Here is a 19,615-nt window from a genome sequence, read left to right as displayed (position 1 = left end):
TATTGCTAGTACTGTACCTTTAAGTGAATTGCAGTAATATTTAAAGTTGTGCCTGCCTTTCCTGTTTGAGAGCTATTTTTCATAGGTGGTATCTGTGTTAGGTACGTCCCACACATCACAGTTCATCGTAGTAAAAAAGGATGAAATTTAGTTGTACTTAGCGGGGACCCAAGCTACAGCCAGCCTCTACTGACCCAAGTTTTTGCACTAGTATTTACGGGAGTGGGGGGGGGGGGTCATAAATCTTAAGAGTTATTGCTATTTTTTTTTTATTACGCATCTATTATATTCCAGCCGAAAGATCATATTGCACTTAAATGACAGACTATCCATTATACAGAGGTGATAATTTGGTAATGCAGTAAAAAGTTAGATTGATCGATGTATCAGCTGTATCGCAAACTTTACATTTCTTTAATAGATGTTCTACCATGAATATATGCAAAGATGACCCCCAAACATGTGTAACTGCACTATCAAAGCAACAGCCACGTGGCAAACCTCACAGAGCTCCCACACTCGTTTGGATCACTCCTTCTTGTACCTGGCCAGACTGGGTGGGCCCGTTCTCACCTGCTCAGGTGACGTCACAGGACAGTGGGTGGGCTCCAACTGAAAGAGGAAGAATCCATAGAGGGAACGACGCACCAGACGAGCGAGGTGACAGGCAAGCAGTAAGGTTCCCCCAAGTCCCCGGACACCCCGTCACAGAATCGCACCTGGCCGCCCAGTCACCTGAGCAACCATGTCAGCTTCGGCGGTCTTTATTTTGGACCAGAAAGGCAAGGTGAGGCAAAGCAAGGCAGTGACAAGAGTGAAAGTAAAACTTTGCCCTTAGGGGTTAGCAGCACCATGTAACTTTTGATCGGTCATAAATAGTTGGCAGCAGGCGAGGAGGAGTCTGATTTCACAGTTAACTCAATCATTGCTACTTTTTCAAAAGTTTAAAACTTCCAAGTATTTGCTGCAGTTTGTAAATGTGTCACTTTGTTTTTCAGACGTGGCAGTACTTCTGGATTAGGCAGTGCCTAAATAATGATGGAGTTACTTACAATACCGGAGAGGGTGGGGTTTGAACCTGCTCTTTATCTTTTAATGAAGTGCGAGTATAAACAAGTAAAGGCAGTGTGTGGATAAGTACCGGACGTGAAGCAATGTATAATTTCATGCGGTGTGTATATTATGTTGCATTAACGTCTGTATTAATGCCTTGTAATTTTGGAGCCAGGTATCGATTTGTAGATGATCGACAAACTCTAACTGGAGACATTCAGGTGTAGTGTAAACAAAAACACTTGATGGTTTAAATGGGATGGATCGTGTGATGGTGGATTTCTGAAAGATGATATTTAAAGTTAATTGTTGCTTGACTAGTTAATATACTTTGATGCACAATTGACGAGCTGCATTACTTATATAAGTTAAGAGAACAAGATAAAAAAAAGTTTGGACATGCATGCTGTTTTTGTAGTGTGTTGTCGAGTTAACTCACTGGGCAGATGTGTCTGTTTTCAGAGACAATCTGGGAGCACTGCGTAAGTGATGCTTGGAAACCTACAAGAGGTAAAAGGGACCAGTGGGAATCAAACCCAATGACAGGATAAAAATTGCTAGTAACGCCTCACCTTGATCGTATGTGCCAAAGTGCAGAACAAGATGCGATTTTAAAAGCGCGTTCATACACTTAAATGTGTTCATGGCAACATGTTCAATTATTACATTAAGGAAACGGCACGGAAAATTATGCAGATCTCTTCATTTTAGTAATGCAATACATAATAGCTGATAGCTATCCTTTTAATAGATTTTTTTGAAAAATAGCCTTTGTTTCAGCCAGCACCTATTTACCACAGTACATTAGAAGTCATATACTAAATATAATAATATTAAGCTTTAATTTAAAAAAAAAACAGCAGTACTTCATTAAAAGTTTATTCACAAATAAACTAAAAAAAACACAGGACAATAGCATTCAGCAACACTTTAGTTTCAAAGGCTGCAGCCGCATATGAATTTGTTTTAGTAGGGACTCACTTTACAGATCCAGGACCAAAGAGACCGTGGATTTCTGCAATCCCAGTCTTGCAAGGCAATTAACTGTTAAAAAGAAGTGCTTTGTACACCCATCCAGCTGACCACCGATGACTAAAAATCTTCTATTTAAAACATTCCAGGGAGCCAAAACAGGATAAGAAAGAAGTTAGAAGAACTTAAGTTATGGAGGCTGGGACTGAATTCCAAAGTTTAGAGTCCAGAACTGAAAATAACAGAGCAAGATACAAGTGTATTTTTAAAAAAAATAAGCAAAAATAGCAAGTAGTCAGTTGTAGCAGACTATGGGTAGCCGAACTAACTAGCCTTCAGTCCCTCTGATTAGGGACAGATTTGAGGATAGCCTCTTTGCTGGTTGTTACCACAACCTGGAACTCCTACTTAAGACCTACTGTCAACCAGTCTAATAAAATTATTTGTCCTGCTGCTCCAAACGCTCTTAACTGCTGATGTTGTACAGTCTGAGTAGTCAGTACAACCAACATTATTTTCCTTCAGATATAGAAATTCTCCGGCATAGTTAGCACTGATGTATGTACGCTAGCCATTCCTGGATTTCTTACACTAGTTGTCTGGGCGGTGCAACGGTTAGCGTGGTCACCTCACAGGAAGAGGTCCTCCGGTTCAATTCTCTGCTGGGGTGCCTTCTGTGCAGAGTCTGCATGTCCTCCCTGCATTCGCGTGGGTTTCCTCTGGGTGCTCTGGTTTCCTCCCACGTTCAAAAGACATGTCTGGAGAATTTCTCCCCAGGCTCCACTGAAAATAGGCTTTGTTCAGGTCAACAAATGCTAAATTAATAAATAAAAGAATAAATCTTTGTTTAATATCCCCAGAGGGATTTTCAAAATTGTTTATAGTATTGTTACATGTATTAGTATGTGTATTGTATAACTGTTTGGCTTTATGTCATTTTTTTGTGTACCATTATTGGCTATAACTTTACTCCCTAAGAGTCTGTTAAATATGATCCTGATTCAGTGGGGTAACCTGGCTAACAAGTTTTGTGTGAGGTTGCCTACAGTTTATTTTAACATACATGGTTAGAGGTACAAGTAAGAATGGGAAAAAAACATGTCTTAGTAAGCTGGGGGGAGTTGAGTGTATGATTATGCAGTTTATCTTCTGTCAGGCTATGCTAGGTGAAAATTATTTAGGCTTTGGGTACCCTTTATTTGGAAAGTGTCTGTGCCATTTAAAGTAGGAATAGTTATAGAAAAGGAATGATCTTGTGTAAATGCCTGAACAATGTTAATATGCTTGTGCAATGAATTGTGTTTTGCAGCACTAACAGTTGCAGTCTGTGATTTTTTTTTGTTTCCTACCATTCCTTCAGCATTTTTATCCAAGTTTAGAAACCCACTATTCACTGTGGATAGAATAAAAGCTATCATTCTTTGAATGCATTATCCCCAGGTGTGTGTGTGTGTGTGTGTGTGTGTGTGTGTGTGTGTGTGTGTGTGTGTGTGTGTGTGTGTGTGTGTGTGTGCGTGCACTCACATTCTGCAATGGACTGGCATCCCATTCATAATTGTTCCTGCTTATGCCTACTTCCTTGTCATAATAACTACCATCTCACATAACCTCAGATTAGATAAAATGGGTACAGGAAATGGTTGGATGGCTAGGTAGATCATAGCTCAATGACTACATAGCATTTTGGGTCGACTTGTGGTATGGATCCTGAATTGTCTGTTTAATCATGGTTGAGTATTGTTTTATTTATAAATTAACAAAAAATTAAATAACTCATTTAACTGAAAAATGACCTACTTTCTTGTGGATCTTTCTTTAGCCATAGCCTAAGTTGCAGCCTGCAGTGAGAAGAATGAAAGAAACACACACACACACACACATTTAAATCTCCACACACAAGTATAGTTGCAAATACAAAATCTAAAAGCAGTCAACAAACAGTTCATCAGAAAACGAGTGTTAACCCCACAACCAATCAAAAGCTCTCATTACCATATCACTAGTTATTTCAAAAGGAAACGTAATAGGTTTCCTTTTGTGATTGCCACAGTACACATAACATCTTGCAATTTAATACAGTCATACACAGAAACACACATCAGCCACTACAGATTACCCAACAAACAGCTTCCATTTGTACACCTACATATAAAAACAAAGGACACACTTAATGTTTTATGTGGGTGGCTTCATCCCCACACCCCCTTTCATGGTGGGGGGGGGGTCCACACATCCTCTTATGTTTATGTACTAGCACAGTTGTCACACAGTTGCAACCACAGACAAATTCCCAGAAGAATTGTATAGTCAACAGCACAGGATTTGCCATAGCAGGATTCAAACAATGATTTTATTGGGTACTGGCAGCTATTCTGCCCATCTGAATTTGGCAGAAACAACTACTTTTTATATCGGTTCTTGTCACCGCAAGCTCATTTCTTAAAAAAAAAATGAGTCATAGTTCCTCAAAACCACATTTTATTGAAAGTTATTTTGATGGTATAGAAAATGACTGCTGGTGGTTTTTGAAGCATACCAGTCACAATACAGGTTAGTGTTGATCAGTATTTGTACCTTGATAATGCCCACTGTTACGCTGCGCTGCCATCTCCAGAAGTTTCCATACGTACGCCCAGAGTGACTCCATGTTGGTATATTTATTCTGGGAGGTGGAAAGGGATTGGGGGGGTTAAGGGAGTGACTTGTCCCCCTGCAAAAAATCTTTTTTGGAGGTATAGTTAAGTGTATATGAAATTTTCAGTGAAATGTGGTTTTGACTAAATACATTTTCAAAAACAAATGTGTTGCAGGGTTTTTGTCGTGTAAGTAAGCTTGTGATAAAATGAAACAGAACACGTATATATATTTTTTAAATGTGTAAATACATCTGAACTAATCTATGTCCTCATCAAGTACCTTGTGTCTGTGTAACTAAGAGTAAGTCCTTTATCAAGGTACTTAAAGAATGAACTGCTGTACTGCTGGCACAAATGCCAAATACGGTAAATAACAGTTCTCCTGATCTACTCCTGACACAAGTGCCAAGTACGGTAAATAACAGTTCTCCTGATCTACTCCTGACACAAGTGCCAAGTATGGTAAATAACAGTTCTCCTGATCTACTCCCGAGACAAGTGCCAAGTACCGTAAATAACATTTCTCCTGATTTACTCCTGACACAAGTGCCAAGTACAGTAAATAACAGTTCTCCTGATCTACTCCTGACACAAGTGCCAAGTACAGTAAATAACAGTTCTTCTGATCTACTCCTGACACAAGTGCCAAGTACAGTAAATAACAGTTCTCCTGATCTACTCCCAACACAAGTGCCAAGTATGGTAAATAACAGTTCTCCTGATCTACTCCCGAGACAAGTGCCAAGTACAGTAAATAACAGTTCTCCTGATCTACTCCCGACACAAGTGCCAAGTACGGTAAATAACAGTTCTGATCTACTCCCGACACAAGTGCCAAGTACGGTAAATAACAGTTCTCCTGATCTACTCCCAACACAAGTGCCAAGTACAGTAAATAACATTTCTCCTGATTTACTCCTGACACAAGTGCCAAGTACGGTAAATAACAGTTCTCCTGATCTACTCCTGACACAAGTGCCAAGTATGGTAAATAACAGTTCTCCTGATCTACTCCCGAGACAAGTGCCAAGTACGGTAAATAACAGTTCTCCTGATCTACTCCTGACACAAGTGCCAAGTACGGTAAATAACAGTTCTCCTGATCTACTCCTGACATAAGTGCCAAGTATGGTAAATAACAGTTCTCCTGATCTACTCCTGACACAAGTGCCAAGTACGGTAAATAACAGTTCTCCTGATCTACTCCCGACACAAGTGCCAAGTATGGTAAATAACAGTTCTCCTGATCTACTCTTGACACAAGTGCCAAGTACGGTAAATAACAGTTCTCCTGATCTACATCCGACACAAGTGCCAAGTACGGTAAATAACTGTTCTGATCTACTCCCAACACAAGTGCCAAGTACGGTAAATAACAGTTCTCCTGATCTACTCCTGACACAAGTGCCAAGTACAGTAAATACCAGTTCTTCTGATCTACTCCTGACACAAGTGCCAAGTACAGTAAATAACAGTTCTCCTGATCTACTCCTGACACAAGTGCCAAGTACAGTAAATAACAGTTCTCCTGATCTACTCCTGACACAAGTGCCAAGTACAGTAAATAACAGTTCTCCTGATCTACTCCTGACACAAGTGCCAAGTACAGTAAATAACAGTTCTCCTGATCTACTCCTGACACAAGTGCCAAGTACAGTAAATAACAGTTCTCCTGATCTACTCCTGACACAAGTGCCAAGTACAGTAAATAACAGTTCTCCTGATCTACTCCTGACACAAGTGCCAAGTACAGTAAATAACAGTTCTCCTGATCTACTCCTGACACAAGTGCCAAGTACAGTAAATAACAGTTCTCCTGATCTACTCCTGACACAAGTGCCAAGTACAGTAAATAACAGTTCTCCTGATCTACTCCTGACACAAGTGCCAAGTACAGTAAATAACAGTTCTGATTTACTGCCGACACAAGTGCCAAGTACGTTAAGTAACATTTGTCCACAGCCACCCTTAATGCTCCTGATCCAACAATAGACCATATGTAATTATCGGCCTTATATGTTTAGGGCAGTTCTAAGCCCTTGCACTGCACGGGGATAAACGTAAAGAAAAATTGTAAGTCTCATAATTTTCTTATGTTATACACATTTATGTTAACTTATTCTTTCACGATCAGTATAGGACAATGTTTTTGAGATGTACATAATACAGCTTCTTTCCAGATATTATAAATGCATATGGAAGTTTATTTGCTTGTGACGCCCAGCAAGAATCTTGCTCTTTTGTGATGCATGTAAGAAAACTATATTACAGGTTATTTCCAGATATTGTAAATGCATATGGAAGTTTATTTGCTTGTGACGCCCAGCAAGAATCTTGCTCTTTTGTGATGCATATAAGAAAACTTTCTTTGTCCTTATTTTACATGTTCACATATAGGACAACGTTCTGTCTCCTTCTAGTACATGTGTATGTCAGTTTGTTCACATGTTATAGTACACATGTCTGTCAGCTTGTTCACATATAGGATAACTTAATGTGTCCTTATAGTACATGTGTATGTCAGCTTGTTCACATATAAGACAATTTAATGTGTCCTTATAGTACATGTGTTAGATTGTTCACATATAGAACAACTTAATATGCCTTTATAGTACATGTGTATGTCAGCTTGTTCACATTTAGGACAACTTAATGTGAGTTGTAGTACATGTGTATGTCAGGTTGTTCACATACAGGACAACTTAATATGTCTTTATAGTACATGAGTTTGTCAGCTTGTTCACATTTAGGACAACTTAATGTGTCCTTGTAGTACATGTGTATGTCAGGTTGTTCACATATAGGACAACTTACTATGTCTTTATAGTACATGTGTATGTCAGCTTGTTCACATATAAAACAAATTAATGTGTCCTTATAGTACATGTGTATATTAGCTTGTTCACATATAGGACACATACCTTTAAATCTCTTACAGCAAGAAATCTGGACAAAGCCATAAAACAAGTGGGACAAATTCCCAAAAATAGGGACAATTTTTATAAGTTGCCCTTACAAACTTAGAAAGTTGATAGAATAACAGGTTTTGCATTAACATGACGTTTCTGAAGGATATAAAGTCTAAAACTCAAATATTTGTTATTATTTTCTAACCTCGGTCTTTAATGAAAATCTCTACAGTTGAGAGGTCTGATAAGACTACTTAATGTGTCCTTATAGTACATGTGTATGTTAGCATATTCATATATAAGACAACTCAATGTGCCCTTTTTGTACATGTGTATGTCAGCTTCTTCATATATAGGACAACTTTCTGTGTCCTTATTGTACATGTATGTCAGCTTGTTCCCATATCGACAACTTTCTGTATCCTTATTGTACATATGTATGTCAGGTTGTTCCCATATAGGTCAATTTTCTGTGTCCTTATCGTACAAATCTGTGTCAGCTTGTTCACATATAGGATAACTTTTTATGTACTTAGTGTGTGTGTGTGTGTGTGTGTGTGTGTATGTATGTGTATGTGTATGTCCTACTTTCCTGATTACTGCAGTTATCATAGATGTTTTAATCTTGTCCTACTATCCTTACTACTACAGTTATCATAGACATTTAATCTTGTCCTACTGTCCTTACTGCTACAGTTATCAGAGACATTTCATCTTGTCCTACAATCCTTACTGCTACAGTTATCATATGCATTTAATCTTGTCCTACTATCCTTACGACTACTGTTGTCATAGACATTTAACCTTGACTTACTATCCTACTACTGCAGTTGTCCTATACATTTAATCTTGTCCTACTATCCCTCCTACTACAGTTATCATATACATTCAATCTTGTCCTACTATCCTTACTACTACAGTTATCATAGACATTTAATCTTGTCCTACTGTCCTTACTGCTACAGTTATCATAGACATTTAATCTTGTCCTACTGTCCTTACTGCTACAGTTATCAGAGACATTTAATCTTGTCTTACTATCCTTACTTCTACAGTTATCATAGACATTTAATCTTGTCCTACTGTCCATACTACTACAGTTATATACATTTTAATCTTGTCTTATTATCCTTACTGCTACAGTTATCAAAGACATTTAATCTTGTCCTACTGTCCTTACTATTATAGTTATCACAGAGAATTTAATCTTGTCGTACAATTCTTACTACTACAGTTATCATAAACATTTAATCTTGTCCTACTATCCTTACTACTACAGTTACCATATATAATTTAATCTTGCCTTAGTATTCTTACTGCTACAGTTGTCATAGACATTTAATCTTGTCCTACTGTCCTTACTACTACAGTTGTCATAGACATTTAATCTTGTCCTACTATCCTTACTACTACAGTTATCATAGACATTTAATCTTGTCCTACTATCCTTACTACTACAGTTATCTTAGACATTTAATATTGTCCTGTTATCCTTACTACTACAGTTATCATAGACATTTAATCTTTTTCTACTATCCTTACTACTACAGTTATCATAAACTTTTAATTTTTACCTTCTGTCCTTACTACTACAGTTGTCATAGACATTTAATCTTTGCCTACTATCCTTACTACCACAGTTATCATAGACATTTAATCTTGTCATACTATCCTTACTACTACAGTTATCATAGGCATTTAATCTTGTCCTAAAATTCTTCCTACTACAGTTATCATAGACATTTAATATTTTCCTACTATCCTTACTACTACAGTTATCATATACATTTAATATTGTCCTGCAATCCTTACTATACAGTTATAATTGACATTTAATCTTGTCCTACTATCCTTGCTACTACAGGTATCATCAAAAAAAAAATACAATCCACTCTGCTACAGGCCCCATGAAGGATCAGTGTCTCTCCAACCTAACACCACTCTTAAGTATTCAACTGTGGTACCACCTTTAACATTCTTATAAGAAAAGCGCAGTCCGGGTCTGAACTGTCTGCAAACAGCTACAGTTAACTTTGAACCTAACACCACTCTTAAGTATTCAACTGTGGTACCATAGGTTCATAGGATCATACTAGGCTATCTGCCCTAGGGCATTTATAAGCCTAGCCAGAATGTGTTTGGCTTTCGCCACCCATTTTAAATTTATTTTGCTATGCCCTTTTTCGAGGTTAGTATACTGTGCCTCTGTCTAACAGTGACACAGAAGTGATACCCGGGGTAAACCTACGATCTCCCATCCACTCATCAAGATTCTTCTTGAAGAGAGTCAATGAGGGACTCTGCCTAACCTGGACTGGGATTTTATTCCAGAGTGAAGGGAGCCTCTGGGTTATGAATCTGTCCCTCCATCATGTCCTATTTATTTCAGTGCTGAGGTTCAAGTCTCTCGAGCACGTAGCTCGATGGGATTTGGATTTTCTGAGGTGCAGCATGTCCATTAATTCCGGGTTGGACATGGCTTTATACGTCAGGCACAGATCGCCTCTGAACAGGCGGTATGTGACTGAGTAGAGCTGGAGTTTCTTTAACCGGGCAGCATATGGCATCTGTTTGAGCCCTTTGATCCTCTTGGTGAGGTACTTTTGGGGTCTTTCCAGTTGCTGCAGGTGTCTGGTAAGGTACATCCCAAAAGGGGCATTGTACTCAATTATGGGCCTGATGAGGGATGAGTAAAGAGGCACGATGAGCTCCCCTGATCTAGATGTGAATCCCTTCATGATTAGGTGGGCTATATAAAATGTTTTTCTAACCACTTTGGCCACGTGGTTGTCAAATGAGAGATTGCTATCAACTTGGGTCCCCAGGTCCCTAATTACTTCTTCTGTACATAATGGATTACCACCTATGTGGTAATTTGTGGGCACTTTGTTTTTGCCAAAGGGGATGACTATACACTTTTTGGCATTTAGCTTGAGGCCATGGCTCTGGCACCAGTTGTCTGTTTCTATGAGGCCCTTTTGGAGGATGCTTGTGTCGGCTGGAGAGTCGATTATGGTGCCCAGTTTGCAGTCATCTGCGAACTTGGTCAGCCACAGTCCTTCCGTGTTGGCCTGTACCAACGAGAAATATATACCGAACAAGAGAGGTCCCAGGACTGAGCCTTGTGGGACACCACTTGTAACTGGTTTGGAGTCTGACATGGCTCCAGCAGTTCTAACCATGTGGGTTCTGTCCTTGAGCCAGTTTGCAATCCATCTAGTGACATAGGGGTTTATATTTAAGCTGGTGAGCTTATCTATAATGCCCGAGTGGGGTATTGTATCGAAGGCTTTTGCGAGGTCCAGGTAGGCTGTGTGGACCACCTTCCCCTCGTCAATGGCCTTGGTGACTGTTTCAAAGAAATCAACCAGGTTTAAGAGGCAGGATCTGCCCTTAACAAAGCCGAACTGGGTAGGATCCAGTGTTTGTAGGTCCCCAATATCTTTATTTATGAGGTCCATGATGATCCTTTCCATAGCTTTGCAGACCAAGCTAGTCAGGCTTATGGGGCGATAGTTTCCAGGATCCGTTGAGGCACCACCTTTGTGGAGAGGGACCACTGTTGATGTACGCCACTCTTTGGGCACATATCCTGTAGTAAGGCTGAGATTGAACAGTAGTTTTATGTTTGGGTTTAGCTCTTCTTGGAGTTCATGTAGGACGCAGCCCAGGACACCATCTGGTCCCATTGATGCTGTGTTTTTTGCTTTGGAGAGGGCAGCTCTTACCTGAGCATCTGAGATGTCAGGGGGGCAGCACTCTGCTGGGATAGATATTTGCCCTTTTGGTGGTGGGGGGGGTTTGCGCTGAACCTGTCAGCTAGGATGTTGGCAATGTCTGTGGGTTCGGTGTATTTTTTGTCATTTTGGACTAATTCTGAGCATATCTGGGAATTACCACCCAGGTTCCTAACATAACTAAAGAAAGCCTTGTGATTATCCTTAGTGTCCTGTGCAATTTTTCTCTCGAAGCTGGCCTTAGACAATTTTATGTGTGCCCGTAGATTTTTGCTAATACTGATCAGTGATGCTTTCCCTTTTTGGGATTTTGCTCTATCATTTAGTAGCTTCCTCCTTCTATTGTATAGTTTGTTTATGGCTGGGGTACACCAGACAGGACGTCTGCCTTTGGAGGATTGGGTCTTGGTTTTATTTGGGATCGCATGATCCATGCATTCCTGAAGGTGTTCATAGAATGCGTTTATAAAGGATTCTGCGGTCTGGGCCGTATTTTCCACAGGCCCGGGGGCTTTGAAGGATTCCACCTCAATTTTGAGGAGTGTGAAATTTGCTTTAGAGAAGTTTTTCACTGTGGTTTTCTGGGCAGGGGGTGGGGTCGGGATGTGAATATCCAGTGAGATTAGTTTATGGTCTGATCTTACCAGTGAGGGATACACTTCTGGTCTGGAGCATAGAGTCCCCATGTTGGTGATGATCAGGTCCAGTATGTTTTCCCCTCTTGTGGGAGTGGTAACAAGTTGTTCCATAGCATTTGAGTTTATAAATTCTAGGAACCTTTGGGCTAGGGTGTTGGAGCTAGAGTAATGCTCCCAGTCTATGTTTGGGTAGTTGAAGTCACCCGATATAATGGTGTTTGGAGAGACCTTCATATTTTCCAGTGTTCTCAGGAAGGCCAAGTGGGGTTCCTGGGTTTGGGAGAGTGGTCTGTAGCAGGCTATAAACTGAAAGGCAGTTTTACCCACTGTTAGTTGCACATGGATAGTCTCTGATGCTTCGTGCTTTGCCACCAACCTGGAGGTGTGGGTATCTTTGATGAATATCGATACTCCCCCTCCTTTTGTGGTTCGGTCCAAGTTTTGGGGCCGAAAAGCATGGTATGAGGTATAACCTGGTAGTGCTGGGGTGCTCTCGGGAGCCCTGAACCAGGTTTCTGTTACTGCACAGATATCGATGTTCTCCATGCTAAGGAGAGTTTTGAGTGCGTGCATCTTGAGGTTTAGACTTCTGGCGTTGAGTAGCATTACTCTTAGTTTCTTATCCCTTGTGATACCTATGGAGCTGGGTTTGTCTTTTGAGCTTTGCCTAAAAAAGGCACTATGGGGGTAGCAAGAGCCTTTGCCAATATCTGAAAGCCCAGGGGTGACAGGTGCAAGCCGTCCCTAGCGAAGCATCGTGGCTTGTCGAGCATATCATCCCAAGCTGACAGGCATTGGATCCCCTTTGAATGACACCAGTACTTAAGTCAATTGTTGAAATTGATCATCTTGTCTTCATATTGTGGCATCATTCTTGGTGAGGGTAAGATGCTACTCAAGGTCAGGGTCATACTGGCCTGGGCTACATGCTCAGAGAGCTCCTTTATGTCTCTTTTCATGTAGACCAGGGAGGTACGTCTCAGGTCATTCACACCAGCATGGACAATGACTGAGTCATATTTGTACTTGCCTTGGAGTGACCTGAGTGCTTGTGTTATGTGGCGGATCCTAGCGCCCGACAGGCTGCTCAACGTGACCCTCTCCTTGTTCAGCCTGGTGAGCGGGACGTCAGTGTGCCTGACGATAGTCACCTATTACAAGTGTATCAGGTGTGTTGTTTAGTCTTAAAGGCTGTGACTGTTTGGCACACTGGCTTTGTGAGATATGTGTTGCACGTGTTTTGTTTTGGGGTAGCGGCTGCTTGGGTGTCTGCTTTGGAGGTCTCTGCTGCTTGGGCCGATCTTTATTTAGAGCCTCCAGTATGTTTTGTGTGATTATGTGTTTGGTTTGCTGTCGTGGTAGGTCTATGTGAGACTGGAATTGTAGTGAGTGTGGTTTCCTTCTCCTCCTGACTGGTTATGCCAGTACTGAGTTGAGAGAGCTTAGCCTCCAGTTTGGCTATATGGTTGCATCTCTCACATGTGTTGGAATTTGTTGGGAGGAGGAGAGGGTTATCTGTGTACATGAGGCAGTAGTAACATTGCCTCAAGATTCCCAGATTCACCAGCTGGACAGGAGAGGAGATTGACAACTGACCTTTGGACATGCTAGAATAATATTGGGAATTCCTTAATAATTGAAAACCAGGGCCACTGGGGAGTGAGGGTGTAGTGCTTTTAATTTTTAGTGCTGACTTATATAATTGCTTTAGTGAGCAAGTGCCAAGTAACTTAAGTGCAATGTGTTACAGGTAACTTGAATGCAAAAATGACAAACAGTAACTTTCTTTCAAGTGAAACAAGGAAATAAGTACAGTAAGCAATGCAGATATCACTAGTGATCCACAGAAGCGCTGAGAAGCTGTGTATTAGGTGGAATTAGCGTTCCAGGGAAATAACAAGCAAACAAACAACAAGCATATGAACAAAGCAAGATTCAGCAGGCCTGGATCTAGTCTATGCTACAGCGAACAAGGTGTACCAATTTCAGTAAGATACAGTTCAAATATTCAGGCACTATAAACCTTTAACCAGAAATTCCCAGCTCAGAAGGGCAGAGTCCAGCCTCTTCTCCCACAAGAGTGCAGACCACAAACCTTCTTAATGTAAAATAACTGGCCTGAAGCCCAAGTGCTTAAACCAGAACTAATACACTTTAAGAATAACAGACACTGGGCTCTCAATCAGCAGTTCCCAACTTAGAAGGATGAAAGCTACCTGTCCTGCCACCACAGTGCATGCCACAAACCTTCCTAATGTAAAACAGCTGGTCTGAAGCCCAAGTGCTTAATCCAAAAGACTTAGAATGATAGCTACACTTTAATCAAGTTACTACCAAGCAGTAATATATATAATTGAATACTTTAGAGAATGCCTGGATTAGTGCTCAAGTTACACAAACAAAGCTAGATCCAGCAGGCCCGAATCCAGTCTATGCCACAGCAAACAAGGCGCACCAACTTCAGTAAGAAGCAGTTCAGATATGCATGCACTATAAGCCTTCAACCAGAAATTCCCAGCTCAGAAGGCAGAGTCCAGCCTCTCCTCCCACAAGAGTGCAGACCACGAACCCTCTTAATGTAAAATAACTGGCCTGAAAGCCCAAGTGCTTAAACCAGAATTAATACACTTTTAGAATAACAGACAATGAGCCCTCAATCAGCAGTTCCCAACCTAGAAGGATGTAAGCTACCTGTTCTGCCACTACAGTGCAGACCACAAACCCTCTCAGTGCAAAACAACTGGTCCGAAGCCCAAGTGTTTAAACCAAAAGGCTTAGAATGAGTTACACCAAGCAGTAATAAATACAATTGAGTACTTTTAAGATGATGCAAAAGTAAAAAAAAGTAGGTAGAAACACAAGTACAGTAAAAGCAGATGAAATTTTTTTTTTCTGAACAAGTGCTGAGATCAAAGAAACAGATTTGAGTGCTGAAACTAGAAAACTGGCTAGTTATAAGAAAAAAAAACTAAGCTTTAACATTCTTGTAAGAAAAGTGCAGTCCAGGTCTGAACTGTCTGCAAACAGCTACAGTTAACTTTGAACCTAACACCACTCTTAAGTATTCAACTGCGGTATCACCTTTAACATTCTTATAAGAAAAGCGCAGTCCGGGTCTGAACTGTCTCCAAACAGCTACATTTAACTTTGAGTATGTGTCTACCTGTTTGAGCCAATCTTCATTTTCCCCTGGAGAGCACTGTGCTTTGGCTGTAAGCAGCCCCCCCCCCACCACACACATCTTCCACTTTCTCTTATTCCCTTCTGTTAGCAAATAGTATCCATAACTGTTCAGTACTGTGTGTTTGTTAATTTAAACTATGACCACAGTAGCCTACTGATACAAGGTTATCCTGGTTTTCCACCTGAGAAATTAAGACAAGACTTACAGTTTCAGAGCAGTCCTTGGTCAATTGTGATTGTTTCTTAACACATACTTTTCTTGCTTTGGCTCATTAGCAGCAGTACAAAGAATTGCCTGCTCACACCCTTGTTCTCCCCTCCCCTTCCCTGTTTATTACCTTAAGACAATCCCAGAGTTAATAAATATTACCTGTGGCAGGCACCATTTGTAAAACTACAATCCACTTTGCTACAGGCCCCATGAAGGCTCAGTGTCTCTCCAGTAAGTGTTTTACAACTGTGAATGCCTATTTATGTTGAATTGTATTAGACATTTTACAACCGTATATGTTTATGTTGAATTGTGTTAGACATCTAATATGTTTTATGCTTTATTATTGATGTTACTATGGCATGCTAGCATTTTGTATGCACCAAGTTGTTTCTAGTATAATAGTATGTATGGTCTATTTGCATAGCTGCACCTTGTTCACTAATGTTATTCATGTAATTGTGTTGTGTGTAGACAGCTCATACTATTGTCTAAATTATTTCTATAAGTTTGTGCTGTTACTGGTGGATAGAATCACATTAGAGAACCACGACAGATTGCTGCTCGCTATATTTTTATCTGTGGCTGCATAACTGTCTGGGTTTTGTTTTCTAATGTTCTTCCAATTGGCTCAGTATCTGCATATACTAAGTAGTGGTTCAGGACATTGTCCTGCATGTGGTAGCTATTTGCTCAGTGTGTTTTTTATAATCTTTATAATATATATTTACCATCTCAAAAGTGCTTACTCCTCTCTGTACTCTTCTTTTCTAGACCTAACACCACTCTTAAGTATTCAACTGCGGTACCACCTTTAACATTCTTATAAGAAAAGGGCAGTCCGGGTCTGAACTGTCTGCAAACAGCTACAGTTAACTTTGAGTATGTGTCTACCTGTTTGATCCAATCTTCATTTTCCCCTGGAGAGCACTGTGCTTTGGCTGTAAGCAGCCCCCCCACCACACACATCTTCCGTTAGCAAATAGTATCCATAACTGTTCAATACTGTGTGTTTGTTAATTTAAACTATGACCACAGTAGCCTACTGATAAAAGGTTATCCTGTTTTTCCACCTGAGAAATTAAGAAAAGACTTACAGTTTCAGAGCAGTCCTGGGTCAATTGTGATTGTTTCTTAACACATACTTGTCTTGCTTTGCGATTGTTTCCAGCCCTCATACAAGAACCTGACATGGTCTCTACCCGCTTCGCTCCCCACCCTGCCCCCTATTCCCTCCCGCCCCCAGTGGTCCCACCTTTATTGCACTCAAACCCCTCCCATCTTTCCAATAGCCAACCACAGCGCTAACCCAACACTACCTCCTCCATATTCCCTCTACTATCACACCTCCTCAACTGACATGTACAAGCATACCTTTCCTTTGCTCACTGCATGCACTCTCCTTGCATATCTTACATCCTACCAAAGCTCCATCATTCCCCCACTCAACCACTACCACTGTACTACTACTCACACCACCACCCATGTCTCACCTATACTCAGCTCCCCTCCCACCAGCTCAAGAACCATCCCTATGCACCCCCCACATATTTTACCAACTATATTACTCAAACGTAAAGCATCCCTACAACTTAACATAGTAACCCTCCCACCATACCTATTACCCGCAGAGCACAATCATAAAGTTTCCCTTATAAACAAACACATTCAAAAACTGAGAAAACTAATTATCTCATGCATATCAAAACTAGCCCTAAGTGGAGACATCCACCCCAACCCTGGCCCTACCATCTCCAACCCCAATCCTCTTAATCAGACTAGAAACCACAACTTCTCCCATATTACAGCCAATAGAAAGCCAAGTGACTTCCTTCTACTAAGCCTAAATATTAGAAGTATATCCAACAAAGTCCATGAACTCCATGCTACCATAGACTTATACTCCCCAGATATAGTCATCCTGACAAAAACCTGGCTAAAGCCTCACATTACCAATGAGCAAATACTCCCTACAGGTTATGGCATACTAAGAGTAGACCGGCTAAACAAAAAAGGAGGTGGTGTAGCTATAATATTTAAACAGCATCTAAACATCCAGATCTTAAAATCATCAGCTCCACAAATAGGAAATGAAGAAATAATATATACCAACCTCAAAAATAACCAAAACAAAACCATCAACATAATTGGATGCTACTTCCCTCCTGGCCAAAACATCCCTCCACTAGAAAGCCTCCTCAGCTGATCTACCCACCATCTCCCCCAAGAAACTATCATCTTAGGTGATTTTAATATTGACTGGCAATCCTGTTCTGGCAACAATCCAACCCATCATGTACACCTTCATGGCTTCACCCAACTAGTCCAGTCACCAACAAGGATAAATAAAAACTCCAGCAAGCACACTACCCTGGATTGGATACTAGTCAGTAAGAACCCCCAGTCATATATAACAGGCTGCTTATCAGATAGCCTCAGTGATCCCTCCCCAACATTCCTACTCAAAAAATACCTGTACCAAGCTAAACCTGTCATCTATCATCAAATACGTAAAAAAATAAACTTTAACCCACTCACATTCATCTCATCCCTCAAAGAATGTAACTGGCATGCTCTAAAGTACCTCAGTCTAGATGACGCAGTTGAATTTTTTAATACTACCTTCCTGAACATCTTTAATTACCATGCCCCCATAAGATTTTCCAGAACCAAAGCACAACTCTCCCCATGGCTACAGAAAACCACTAAGTCAGAAATGAAAAACAGGGATAAAGCCTGGGAGCACTGGTGCAAAACCAAAACCCCCGCATCTAGACAAAAATTCCTAGAATTATGCAATAGAGTCACAAAGCTAATAAAACGGGACAAATTCCAATACTACCAGTCTGCCCTAGACTCCTCACAACACAGCCCCAAACAATTCTGGTCCTCCATAAACTCCATCCTCCATCCAGGTAAAGTCAGTACCCCTCCTCCTAACATCCCTCACTCCTCAGAAAATATTGCTACCTCATTCAACACACACTTCACCCAAACCATACTATCACTAGCTAAACAACACAACCCCCCCCCTCCAACCCACACCTTCAACTAGTAATCTCCCCACTGCCTTCTCTTTTTCTCCTGTACCTACCTCCAACATAAAAAATCTCTTAACTAAACTTAAACCCACCAAAAACCCACCAAATTAACAGCAGACAACCTCCCAAGTAAATACCTACAAATCGCAGCTGATGCTCTGGCCTACCCAGTATCCATCTTGATTAACCGATCTCTGTCAGAAAGTTACGTTCCCACATTGTGGAAAGTCTCACATATAATTCCCCTCCACAAAGGCGGACCCTCTGCAGAACTAACCAATTACCACCCCATAGCTATTCTCTCTCCATTCTCCAAAATACTAGAGAGATGCATACACTCTCAGGTCTCACACTACCTCCTTACTAACAACCTCCTTTCCAGTACTCAGCATGGTTTCCGACCAAACCATAGCACCACCACTGCCTTACTCTCCTTTACTAACACTATCCTTCAGCATAAAAACAATGGCTATCTCTCCTCTGCTACTTTCCTAGACCTATCTAAAGCATTTGACATGGTCCCACACAAACAACTTATCTCTGTCCTCAATAACCTATCCTCACAATCAGTCACCAACTGGTTTCAGAGTTACCTGTCTGACCGCCAACAATCCGTTGTATGGCAGAATGACATATATCCCCAACTACCTGTCTCCATAGGGGTTCCCCAAGGATCCATCCTTGGACCCCTACTTTTCTCTGTTTACACCAATAATCTAGCCTCTGCCACCAAACATGGCACACTCATCCAATACGCAGATGACTCAACCATCATCTGCTCAGCCCAGTCCCTACCCAAACTGCAAAAAGTCACACAGGAAGCCTTTTCCTCTGTTGAAACATGGTTATCCGATGCCCAATTAATACTCAACCCAAACAAAACTAAACTACTCATCTTCCAACCCACCAAACATACTCAAAACAACTCTCACTTTAACATCACAGCAAAAGACAACACCACTATATACCCAACTGAACATACCAAATTGCTAGGAGTGGAAATAGACAATAAACTAAAATTTGACATTCACATATCCATGACCATAAAAAAAGTCCACAAAAAACTAGGAGCATTATACAGAAATAAACAATTTCTCACCAAAGCAGCAAAGATTTCACTAGCAAATTCCCACCTTATCTCCACCCTACTTTATGCCTATCCAGTATATACCAACCTAAGGCAATGTGATCTAAACAAGCTAGAGACCTGCTACAACAAAATCTCCAAATTCGCC

At 40.7% G+C, this 19,615-nt stretch overlaps 2 protein-coding genes across 2 annotated transcripts in view; both read left to right on the top strand.

The window, feature by feature from the left end:
* Positions 1–599: 599 nt before the first annotated feature.
* Positions 600–19,615, top strand: part of AP1M2 (adaptor related protein complex 1 subunit mu 2) — a 570,094-nt gene continuing 551,078 nt past the window's right edge. Inside the window, exon 1 of the mRNA XM_044084760.1 lies at positions 600–787. Within this exon, the coding sequence (XP_043940695.1) occupies positions 746–787 (42 nt within the window). The 5' untranslated portion in view covers positions 600–745. The remainder of the gene's footprint in view (positions 788–19,615) is intronic.
* On the top strand, positions 5,645–6,708 carry LOC122812346 (mucin-5AC-like). The gene has a single exon (XM_044084761.1). The coding sequence runs from the start codon at positions 5,790–5,792 to the stop codon at positions 6,651–6,653; it is 864 nt and encodes a 287-aa protein (XP_043940696.1). The 5' UTR covers positions 5,645–5,789; the 3' UTR covers positions 6,654–6,708.

This window comes from Protopterus annectens, chromosome 9.part0, assembly GCF_019279795.1.
Source record: "Protopterus annectens isolate FY-2018-M chromosome 9.part0, PAN1.0, whole genome shotgun sequence".
NCBI lineage: Eukaryota > Metazoa > Chordata > Ceratodontiformes > Protopteridae > Protopterus > Protopterus annectens.
This window is presented reverse-complemented; position numbering and strand designations above follow the sequence as displayed.

What these genes read in the sequence shown, in the direction of transcription:
- LOC122812346 (XM_044084761.1), top strand. Translation starts at nt 5,790, where the DNA reads ATGGTAAATAACAGTTCTCCTGATCTACTCCTGACACAAGTGCCAAGT.